The sequence below is a fragment of the Crocuta crocuta genome, unplaced genomic scaffold (assembly GCF_008692635.1).
Source record: "Crocuta crocuta isolate KB4526 unplaced genomic scaffold, BGI_CrCroc_1.0 scaffold70, whole genome shotgun sequence".
NCBI lineage: Eukaryota > Metazoa > Chordata > Mammalia > Carnivora > Hyaenidae > Crocuta > Crocuta crocuta.
Genome location: NW_027528417.1, coordinates 4,185,860 through 4,198,061, shown reverse-complemented (window position 1 = coordinate 4,198,061; position 12,202 = coordinate 4,185,860). Strand labels below are relative to the sequence as shown.

The 12,202-nt window shown below is 38.2% G+C and overlaps 1 protein-coding gene across 12 annotated transcripts in view; it reads left to right on the top strand.

Moving 5' to 3' along the window:
• The window catches only part of CLASP2 (cytoplasmic linker associated protein 2), a 166,886-nt gene that overhangs the window by 119,597 nt on the left and 35,087 nt on the right, over window positions 1-12,202 (top strand). For 8 of the 12 annotated variants that reach the window (XM_077754289.1, XM_077754288.1, XM_077754287.1 and 5 more), the window contains 3 exons: window positions 3,150-3,313; window positions 4,061-4,139; window positions 8,490-8,633. In XM_077754289.1, coding sequence (XP_077610415.1) covers window positions 3,150-3,313; window positions 4,061-4,139; window positions 8,490-8,633 — 387 coding nt within the window. Of the gene's footprint in view, window positions 1-3,149; window positions 3,314-4,060; window positions 4,140-4,266; window positions 4,318-8,489; window positions 8,634-12,202 lie in introns of all 12 variants that reach the window. The other 4 variants (XM_077754285.1, XM_077754291.1, XM_077754294.1 and 1 more) reach the window with 1 other exon arrangement.

The following is a 12,202-nucleotide window of genomic DNA, read 5'->3' as shown; positions in this document are numbered from 1 at the left end:
ACTTGAGCCGTAAACTTCGTAGCGAGTCCCATGCTGTGTATAAAGAGAGGGAGTGTGGTGGGAGATCAGGAGTGTGGTGTCATGTACTCAGAACAGTAGACTTTATGCTGCCAGATGGTCTGAGAGCAATTTGGAGATTTAGAACCTTGGCTAAGCATTTGAGATGTTACTCTGTACGCTGTGTATAGGCAGTGGAAGATTTTGTTTCCCTCAAAAGAATGATACCATTTGGTGTGAGGAAGCAGGCATGCATTGGCCTGATGCCTGTTGTGTAGATAGAGCTACAGGGCACACAGCTGTGCTCACGTGTGTCCCTACTGTTGACGGCTGTGCTGTAGTGGCAGCGTTGAGTAGTTGTGGCAGACACCATATGGCCTACTAAGCCTAGAATACGTACTTAACCTGGCTGGTTCTAGAAACCCACACTTGACGTCAGAAAGGCATGGTGCCTACAGTGATAGTGTGATGAACAGATTTGGGGAAGGCCTGACGAGAACTGTTGTTGGGCCAGGGGGCCTAGTAGGCTAGAGGAGAGAGGGCCTGTTAAGGTCACCCTGTTGATGAAAAGAGAATCAGGAGGAAGAAGACTGGCTCTTAATCACCACATATTTAGGGCCTGGCAACTGGAATGAAAGAAAGAAGGGAAATAATAAGAGGAAAGCAGTGACCAGCTACAGGATGGCCAAGAATACTGTGCTAGTGAAAAAGCTGTTACATTTCATGATGAGAAGATGATTGGTGGGAGGCTAACTGAAGAAGTCTGTGCAACACTGTCTTCTGCAGCTGGAAGCAAAGGATTTAGATTGAGAATAAAAGAGTAAAGATAGTAGAGGGGAGCCCATACTGTAGAGAACATGAATCCAGAATTGAAAGATTAGTCTTAAAGAGGAATAAAATTGGTTCTCCCTTGTGGAAATGATTATTAGAAGGATGACTGTAGAGGAAATCAAAGTGGGGGAAAAGTCAGTGGACAATTTTATGCTGAATGACAGTAAAGTGGATGAGGTAAGTTATCTCACAAAGAGTGGATGGAACACAGCCGAAAACCAAGAGACTTAGCTTAAAGTCCTGATCCAACCATTCGCTATTGAAACCTTGGGCAAGTCATGTAACTTTCTGGTTCTTTGTTTTCTGAGAACCAGATGAAATGAGAGTTGATGTAGGCATTCTAATGTCAGCTTTGCTGTAGTGAAAGCTTGAAGTTGGAATCTTCAGGAAAAGAGGCAAGAGTTGAAACAAGTTTAAAAGTGAATCAAAAAATTAGAGTGTTGTGCCTGGCAAAGCAGGTTTAAGGGGATGGACAGAAAGCCCCGACGTGTAGTATTTGCTGTGCCTTCTGAGGTGTAGACTCTCACCATGGGTGACTTCAAGCTACCAGCCAGCCTACAGAATTCCTGCATACTCAGCAGTCAGCTTTCTAGGCGAGTCCTCACTGACTCCAACACACCACTGGACCGATTTGCCTGGGACCAGGAAGAGTGGGTCCTAAGTTAGATACAGGCGTTGTTGTAGAGTAGGTTTAACGGAGTCCCTCAGCATTATTCTAGGCTCTGAGGAGACAGCCAGCAGCCATTTGAGATAGCGGGCCAAGTTTTAAATCTAAGAGAAGCCAGATTTGGGGGTATAGTTGGGGAGGTGGGATGGAAGTTAATGATTCTGCGCTGTGAGTAAGAGCGGTGTTGAAGAGAGCAGTCTGGGGTCAGATGGTATTAGAAGATGTAAAGTAGTGCTAGTTCCTGTGTCTGTAATTATAGGACATCTTGAGCGCATAGCTGAGGTGTATCCTTTCTAACTCGGTTCAAACATTAAACCGTAGTTCTAATTCTGACCAGGAAAATCCTTCATTTTCTAACATAAGAGAAAAAAATGGGAGTTCATGTAGAACTGAATAAAGGAAATTCAATAATAAGATAAATATTGAGCATAAGTCCTTAATTCTCAAATTAGCAAAGTTTTGAGATTATTAACTGTTTTAAGCCACCCTTCTTATAATCTGTTGTGATTATAAATTGTCTCTTAATGTAGTGGCTGACATTGTCCTGAGAGGTTTTTTTCTTCTTTACCTAGAAGTAAACTCTCCACTATGGTTCTGAGTTTCTTGTTAATGTATACCTTCGTGTGTGTCAGCCATTTTTCATAAGTATTTTAATGAGATGATTACTAAAGAATATTAGCATTCCTTTCCTTAAATTTTTTTTATCTTATAAAAAATTTTAAACTAGTGGATAAATACTGGAGCCAAGTACAAAACCCATCAAAAGAAGTGGAGACTAAATCACTAAAGTTGGGGCACCTGGGTGGCTTAGTCAGTTAAGTGTCCAACTTCAGCTCAGGTCGTGATCTCATGGTTCATGGGTTCCAGTCCCGCGTCGGGCTCTGTGCTGACAGCTCAGAGCCTGGAACCTGTTTCAGATTCTGTGTCTCCCTCTCTCTCTGACCCTCCCCTGCTCACGCTGTCTCTCTCTCTCTCAGAAGTAAATTTAAAAAAAAAAATTTTTAATTAAAAAAAAAGAAATCACTAAAATTAAGGTGTAGATTTGTATCCTGAATTTATTTTCTTTTAGGTACAGTTATCCTTATCCCAGATCATTTAAAATTACGTTTGGGGCAGTTTTAATAAATAATATATCTAATACCAAAAAAAATGTATGACACCTGACATATTGAGAAATCTAGGAGTGTCTAATTAGTCCAATATGTCAGAATGTTCTTATATTTTAAGGTAGCTGTCAGCATAGTCATCCTCTGATTAACTCCATGCCACTCCTTCAAATAGCTGCGGCCTGGTGAGGCTATCAGTAGGTAGCTCCTTGCCCTAAATTGCAGTTACAGTGGATGTCAGTTAAAGCAGATTAAGCTCTGGCATCATTGACAGCATTAGGTGTGCCAGCCATTGTGGCCCAAGTTTCTTTACCGAGCGATGCTGCATGGAATAGCTAATTGTTGAACTTCGGCAGAAGTTGGATAACAGTTCAAACGTACTCTTGTATCACAGAGTCCAATGAAAAGCAAGACAGATTGTTTTTCCGCTTGGCTGCCAACCGCTGTGCCTCAGATTCCTGTATTCCCTCTCTGTTTTGGTTTTGAATGAGTCATAGAGGTCAATATTTCCTCCTTCTTCTCTCCCTGCCCCCGTTTGTCCACTGTAGGTATTCAGCATGTTCTTGGAGACTCTAGTGGATTTCATACAAGTCCACAAAGATGATCTTCAGGATTGGTTGTTTGTACTGCTGACTCAGCTGTTAAAAAAGATGGGTGCTGATTTGCTGGGGTCTGTTCAGGCAAAAGTCCAGAAAGCTCTTGACGTGACAAGGTAATATTTTCCTCATATGTTTCCAGTTTAACCAGTAGTAATCAGAAGTGTTTAGTTTCTCTGAGACTCCTGAGTCTTTTCGACCCATTTAGGCTGCGTGGGCTTCACTTGAAAATTATCAGTCATGCTCGTTCACATGATATATTTACTGCAACAGGGGTCCTTAAATCAAACACTGCCTTTCATATCTAAAACTGTCACGAACGTTGGTTGAGTAACTCATGGTGGTGTTTTATCCTAACGAGGATGTTCAAAATAGAGTTGAAGATCTTATTCAATCTAATGTAAACAAAAAATATTTCCTACATTTAAAGCGAATGTTTTAGTGTGCATTTAAACATTTAGAATCTTTTTCCAGAACATTTTGAACCGATGATCTAGTTCTTCTTTCTTGTGTAGATTGTTGAGGTGAGTCTAAGAATTCAGATATTAGGTTTGGGGAAACATTTCTGATAATGTTCAGCTTTTTTAATGTTCTGTTTAAATCCGTTGAACAGTCTATCCGTTGAAGCGAGATAGACTGTTATTTACTATAGTGGTGTTTTTTAACCCCCAATAGGATATAGACTCAGATGCTCAGATTGTTCTGGAAAACCTGTGTGCTGTGCACATAGTGCCACCGACAGATACTACGTCATGCATGCTCTTGGAATGACATGATGTTTTGGTACAAAGCATAATTTTGTCTAGTTTGCCAGATGTTTACCTGATTAATCTTCGTTTTGCTTTGTTGTTTCCTTATTTCAGAGAATCTTTTCCAAATGATCTTCAGTTCAATATTCTAATGAGATTTACAGTTGATCAGACCCAAACACCAAGCTTGAAGGTAAAAATTTGAAGTCTTTCAAAGGCATTGTAAGGAATTGAAGCATTTTATTAATAACGTTGATATTTGTATTTGTGTTGAATACGAAACCATTCCATCAGTGGATTTTGTTCTTATAAACTTTCAGACAGTCAAGCCAGCTCTTCGGGACCAGCTTCACTCTTTTTGGAGTTCCAAGGTTTTTTTGTTTTTGTTTAATCTGCATTATTTCCTTTCTTAACTCTCTTTAAAAACTCTGCCGTGTTTCAGAGAATGTTTGTATGCATCTGTTTTCAACTACTAACCTCTGGAAGCCTTACTTGAAGCATGCGCGGATTTTACTTCAAATGTTACTCAAACGCCAGGCTGTCTCTGGGAGAAGCTTCCTGGGGGTTCCCACTCGGAAGGCAGCACAGGCGGGCCCGTCTAACTCTACGCTGCTGGTGCAGACTTGCTCTATAGAGTCTTCTCTCATGTTATGTTTGTGATTTCCCAATACTCTTGTTTTTTTTTAAGTTGACAAGTTTGAATTGGTATTTTGGGCAAAATGTCAGTTTTGCCTATGTATTTTAGTAAACAAAAAATTTTTAAGTTTAATCTTTAAAAAAGTTTAAGTTTAATCTCCCTGCTATTCTCCAGTTCTCCTTAACTGAAGAATAGCTTAACTGAAATTGTAACTTTTTCCTCCTTTTTTGCAATGGTGATATTTCTAATGTGTGCATAAAAATTTAGAATCAGGGTTACCTTTCTCAATTGTTATTAGCACACATTTCTAGTGAATTTATGTGAAAACGAGGTGGATTCCTATTTGTGACTTAAAATGGTTATTGAACATAAAAGAAAAAATAATAGAAAAGCCCCTGAATTCTTTAGGAGAGGTTTAGTAGAGGTTTTCTTAGTTTTACTAAATGAGATTAAAGTCAGGGAAATAACAAGCATATGTGCATTTACAAGCCTTATATTTCTCTGCTCTCTTCTGCACGAAATATATTCTACAAGCATTATTGCCCATGATCAATTTTCCTTTAAGTTTCTGAATATGATTTTGCCTTAAAATTCACAGTTATGTTTCTTACCAGGGTTGACTTGCACTCAACATAATGTTGATTTCTCAGAGCTGCTTTGTGAAAAGGATTCTATCTGTTGTGATTTCAAAACGTGACCTACAGGAGAATAATTTACTTGATATTATTGATAAATATGTTTTGAATTTATTCTTTGTCCTAGCCATTGTGCATGGCACTCCGAGGAATATAAAACTTAGATTTTTTATCATTACTATAATGCATGGCAAACTGTAATAAGGGTTATGATTTAGGTACTAGGAGTAGGTATTCAAGTGCTGTAGAAAATATACGTAGAGATTTTTCATGAGCCAGTGGAAAGGGAGGTCTAAACCCTTAGCTTAAGAAATAAAGGTGATAGGGGAGTTCAGGGAGAGAATAAAGTTGCTAAATGCCTAAAGAAAAAGACAGTGGGAAACAAGCTAATTAAAATTTGCTTTCCTTTTTTTTTTTTAACTTTTTTTCTTTAAATTTATTTCTGAGAGAGAGAAACAGCGTGAGCAGGGGAGGATCAGAGAGAGAGGGAGACACAGAATCTGAAACAGGCTCCAGGCTCTGAGCTGTCAGCACAGAGCCCGACGCAGGGCTCAAACCCACAAACAGTGAGATCACGACCTGAGCCGAAGTTGGCCGCCCAACTGAGCAACCCGGTCACCCCTAAAATTTGCTTTCCTTTTGGGAGACGTTCTGGAGTTACAGACTAATTCTGTAAAGGCCATTGTCTATATGGCTTTTGGATTTTATGTGATATATACACATATTACATATTATATACACACTTCCACAGGCAACACTGTACGGGAAAGTCACTCTAAAACTCCTAAATTGATATTTTAAGATAACAAGAAAAAGTTAAATTAGAGCCAGACCTTATGCCAAAAATAAAGGTAACTTTCTGATGGATGGCAGATTTAAAAACTGAACAGTTTATAGAAAAACAACTTGTGTATGCGATCTATAAATTCTTTTTTGAAAAAATGATGGATCTCTCAGATAAAAGAGAAAACTTATTTCTCACAGTCATGTGGTTAAATGTCAGAAAAGAAGCAATAGAATAGGGGGAAATAGCAATACAGTGTGATTCTGAGTAATATTCAAACAATAATAATTTTGGTGACCTTTTTCTGGGTTTCACAGATACGTGGTAAAGTTAAACACATTTTAGCAGCTAGATAATTTTCTCTTCTCTTAATACATGTTTTTGTTATTAAAATTACAGACTGTATATAATCTTGTGAAATCGTCTACTTAAATCTAAACTTTCAAATGATTATTATGTATGTATTGTGGTTACTGTGCCTAGGGGTATTATAAACACACCTACTCTGTGAAACCCTATAAAGCTTATATGCCTTTGTAAGTTGCTGACACGGCACTAGTTGAATCTCACATAGCACAAATAAGTATATTCAGTTATTGATGGTAGCAAGTTGAACACAAACTACATTGATGTTCATTCTTTGTTTTACTATAGTCACTGTTCAGTTATACTGGTAGAAAGTAACATGGCTTCAGGAATACAATTTTTTTTTTTTAATGTTTATTTTTGAGAGAGACAGAGTGCAAGCGGGGGAGGGGCAGAGAGAGAGACACACAGAATCCAAAGCAGGCTCCAGGCTCTGAGCTGTCGGCACAGAGCCTGACGTGGGACTCAAACTCACGAACCTTGAGATCATGACCTAAGCCAAAGTTGGACGCTCAACCAACTGAGCCACCCAGGCGCCCCAGGAATACAATTATTAAGTGCTACCGTAATGTATTGGGTTTGCTACTGCAAAATTAATCATAAGTCTCTTTCCACTATATTTTATCTGGACAGACGATGGGTTATCTCTCAATTTTTTTTTCAGTACATCTAAAAGTTATAGTTACTTCTTAAAATGTATTCATTTTGAGGCACACCTGAGTGGGTCAGTCGGTTGAGCATCTGACTTCAGCTCCTGTCATGATCTTGGGGTTCATGAGTTCGAGCCCTGCACCAGGCCCACTGCTGTCAGCTCAGAGCCTGCTTCAGTTCCTCCGGCGCCCCTTCTCTCTTACTGCCCCTTCCCTGCTCACACTCGCTATCTTTCTCTCTCTCTTTCAAAAATGAATAAACATATTTAAAAAGTTTTTTAAAATGTAGTCATTTTGAAATGAAGAATGTAATCTGATCCCCCCTTTTCTTTTAAACTGGAAGCAGAAGGGGGAAAATGTACAAGAACCTTATAGTAACACTGCTTCCTTTCCATTAAGTTGGCGCAGTACTTCCCAAAGACCTTATTTGGGTTCAGTGAGACAAATGACCTCTTAAGATCAGAACAGTGGAAACCTGATTATCTTAATCTCTGGCAATATTTTTTCAAAGTTGCTGTTTTAATCATACATATTTTCCTTTATCTAAGTCAGCAAAGGAGTACTTAATGCATGTTTAACATCTGCTGTATCCAAGGACTGTACCCTGTGCCGGGTGCCATTTCTAAACTGCACTAGCAGAGACTTTCAGAATCACTATTTAGAAACCCTAGAGTGTCAGAAGATGTGACTTCTTAAAACAGTTGTTCTCAGCCTGCCTTTCTGCTCTCACATTCCTGAGAGAAAGGGGGTAATTGAACAGTGGCTTACTCTGAGGATAACAAAGGCTGAGAGTACGGAAGAAGCGTGTATGCTTTACCCCACCTCCAGCCGATTACGAAGCCTGCGTTTGACCACACGCCTGCCTATCCCATGCACCCACACATCAGGAGTTACAAAGAAGTGTTGTCTTTCTCCAGCGGTACTTGTATAAAACCTTTTTGTGACACTTCTTTTGAAAGGTAGTTCTAGCAGTTGAAGGACCTGTTGAGGAACATGATCTTATTGGGTGAATGTTACTGTATGTTTGGGGGAAAGCCTGTATTGCCCATCTTGATACTTACTTGGTTTATGATACCTTATTTCCAGAAAACTTTGGTTCATTTCCCCAAAAGCCAAATTACACTTAATTTATAAAGACTGGCTCCCAGGGAAATCTAGACAAGAGTCAGCTGTAAGCTCTGAAGGCCGACTCAAGGAGAAGGGTTTACTCTTGTCAAGAGAGTCTTCAGTTCAGACACAGGGAATGAAACACCTGGGATTTAAAAGTTCTGCTAGATGTGAAAACAAAAATCCACATTTCCATGTATTTGTGCCTCAGGTATGTAGGTGGTTATGTGATTTCTTTTTTGTTACTGTTGATGTTTCATTTTGTATTGGTCAAAAAAATAAGCACGTGATTGCTTTTTTGAAGTATAGTCAGTGTCCCTCAGTGACCATCTGATTGTCTTCTCTCATTTGTTTGCCTCTGCAGGTGAAGGTTGCTATCCTTAAATACATAGAAACTCTGGCCAAGCAGATGGATCCAGGAGATTTTATAAATTCCAGTGAAACTCGCCTGGCAGTGTCTCGGGTCATCACTTGGACAACAGAACCGAAAAGTTCTGATGTTCGGAAGGTATGTTGTAAGGTTTAGAAGGTACATTAGAAAAGCCAGTCAGTCATTTTGGATTGCCAGCAAAGGGGATTCCTATTTCTAAACATTACCAGTTAGTACTGATTTATTTACTTAGTGATATGAAGACTTTTTTTTTTTTTAAATCTTCTCTCTTAAGTGACTTAAAATTTTATCCAGTTGCTAGGAGTATAAAACAACTGTCATTGCCACCGTCCTCCCAACCTCTAATCTTATAACCATTCAAAGTACAGTTGACCCTTTTTAGTATCCAAAATATGTAAAGAACTTACATAACTCAACATCTAAAAGCAAATAATCCAGTTTTCAAAATGGGCAGAAGACATGCACAGAAATTTCTCCAAAGAAGATATCCAGATGGCCAATAAACACATGGAAAGATGCTCAACATCACTCGTCATCAGGGAAATGCAAATCTAAACCACACTGAGTTGTCACTGGACGTCTGTCAGAAGGGCTAAAATCAAAAACACAGGAGACAACAAGTGTTGGCGAGGATGTGGAGGAAAAGGAACCCTCTTGCACTGTTGGTGGGAATGCAAATTGCTGCAGCCACTGTGGAAAACAGTATGGAGGCTCCTCAAATAATTAAAAATAGAACAACTACCCTATGACCTAGGAATTGCACTTTAGGTATTTACCCAAAAAATATAAGAACACTAAATAAAAGGAATACATTTACCCCTGTGTTTGTATCAGCATTATTTAAAATAGCCAAATTTTGGAAGCAGCCCAGTGCCTGCTGATTGATGAATGGATAAAGAAGAGGTGACATATACATATACAATGGCATAATATTCAGTCATAAAAAAGAATGAAATCTTGCCATTTGCAACATGGATAGAGCTAGAAAGTATGATGCTTCACAAAATAAGTCAGAGAAAGACAAATACTATATGATCTCACTCCTGTGGAATTTAAGAAACAAAACAAAGGGCAGAAAGACAAACCAAGAAACATTCTTTTTTTTTTGAATTATTTTTTAATGTTTATTTTTGAGATAGAATGAGAGAGCATGTGAGCCGGGGAGGGCCGGGAGAGAGGGAGGGACACAGAATCTGAAGCAGGCTGCAGGCTCTGAGCTGTCAGCACAGATCCTGACGCAGGGCTCGAACCCATGGACCGTGAGCCGAAGTCAGATGCTAAACCAACTGAGCCACCCAGGCGTCCCAGACAGACTCTTAACTACAGAGAATAAAGTAAGTGAGAGGGACTGAGGTACAGAAGGGTGATCAAAGAGTACACTTATCATGATCAAAAAAATAAAATGAATTAAAGAAACAAACAAAATATAGTGCACCCTTGGACAACACAGATTTGAACTGTGCTGGTCCACTTACATGCAGATTTTTTTTTACAGTGTAGTTCTATAAATGTATTCTTCTCTTAGGATTTTCTTAATAACATCTTTTCTCTAGCTTACTTTAAGATACAGTATATAATACATGTAACGAACATATAACAATCAGCTGTTTATATTATAAGAAGGGTTCTTCTGGTCAACAGTCGGCCGTTAGTAGTTAAGTTTTGGGGGAGTCAATATATAAAAAATGCAGAGTTGACTGCACAGGGTTGGTGTCCCTAACCCTTGCATTGTTCAAGGGTCAACTGTAGTACAGCTCTTTTCCCTTGCATGTACCAATGTATTTCAGGTAAGAATTTATAGTGTTTAAAAAAAAAAAAAAGAATTTACAGTGTTTCATGATTTACTCATTTTAGGCATTATTTATTGATCTGTTTGTAAATCTACCCACATGTAGCTTTCTATCTACCTTTGTACATAAGAACTTAGCTTCACCTATACCATTCCCACATCTTTTCGTGTATCTTTCCGCACAATTTTCATAATACTTATGAATCAGTTGTTGGTAATCAGTAGAAATGATTTACCTTTCGACTGTGGAAGTATTCACTCCTACACCAAGTGGTTTGTTGCCTCCTATAAGAGGAGTTTTGTCATGGTGTAAATAACTTGCCTTGTTTTTCATTTGCCTCTGTTTTTTTTTTTTAATGTGTTACTATCTGTTCATATTTTCATCATCTCTGTAACATACCTATGGCTAACGTTTTCCATATGCTCAGAAACGTGAGTTATTTATTCCCTTCTTAGACCTTTTGTTCTTCTCACCATCTTCCTGAGACTTCTCTTCACCCCATTCATTTCTTGCATCCTATATGTAGCGCTGTTTACTTTCTTCCTTTGTGAATCATTTTCTTCAATATTTACTACAAAGAAGAGCATAGAATATACATTTTCTGACCTGTAATTCTAACAGTGAACACTTCACCCAACAGATGCAGAATACACACTCTTCTCAAGTATACATGGAACATTCTCCAGGTTAAGACCATGTGCTGTGTGATGAAACCAACCTCAGTAGCTTTCTTAAAAGGATGAAAATAATACAAAGAATGTTCTTTCAACACAATGGAATGAAATTTGAAATTAGTAACAGAAGTTTGGAGGGCTCATAAATACGTGGAAATTAACCTATTCCTAAAATCACCAGTGGATCAAAGAAGAAATCAAAAGGGAAATTAGAAAATACAATGAGGTGAATGAAAATGAAGGCATGATGTACCAGAACTTACAGGATGCAGCTATAGCAGTGCTTAGAGGGAAATTTATAACTGTTAATTTATGTACTGTTATACTGTTATAATATAATACTGTTAATTTATATACCTGTTAATGCCTTTAAAAAAAGAAAGATCTTAAATTAGAAACTTTAACTGCTACCTTATGACATGAGAAAAAGAACAAACTAACCCTAAAGTAAACAGAAAGACACAATCAAGATTAAAGCACAAATTAATAAAATAGAAAAACAATAATGAAGCTGAAAGCTGGTTTTTTTGAAAGATCAACAAAATTGGCAAAATTTAGATTGGCCAAGAAAAAAAGTCAAAAAACAAATTTTAAAAATTACTAGAATTCTAAAATTACTAGAATCAGAAATGAAAGGATAGTAAAGTGATTGACTTTGTAATCAAAAAAGAACCCACAGACAGAAGCCTAGGCTCAAAGGGCTTCACTGGTGAATTCCAGCTACCATTAATACCAGATCTTTAGAAACTCTTTCAAAAAACAGAAGAAAGAACACTTTCCAACTCATTCTGTGAAGGCTGTTTTACCTTGATACCAAAACCACACACACACACACACACACACACACACACACACACAAGCCTGCAGGCCAGTATCTCTTACAAATATGGATGTGTTTAATCCTCCATAAAATATTAGCAAACTAAATCCTGCAACATAGAATTATACACCATGAACAAGTAAATGGGATTTAACCCAGGAATGCAGGGTTAAATTAACATCTGAAAGTATGTTAATGGAATACACCATATCAGTCAAAAGGAAAAACACATGCGATCATATCAGTATTTGAAAAGGCATCTGGTGGTGCCTCTGGATGACTCAGTTGGTGGAGCATGTGACTCTCCATCTAAGGGGTGAAAGTTCAAGCCTCGTGTTGGGTGTAGAGATTACTTAAAAATAAATCTGGGGAAAAAAAAGACATCTGGGAAAATCTTAACAT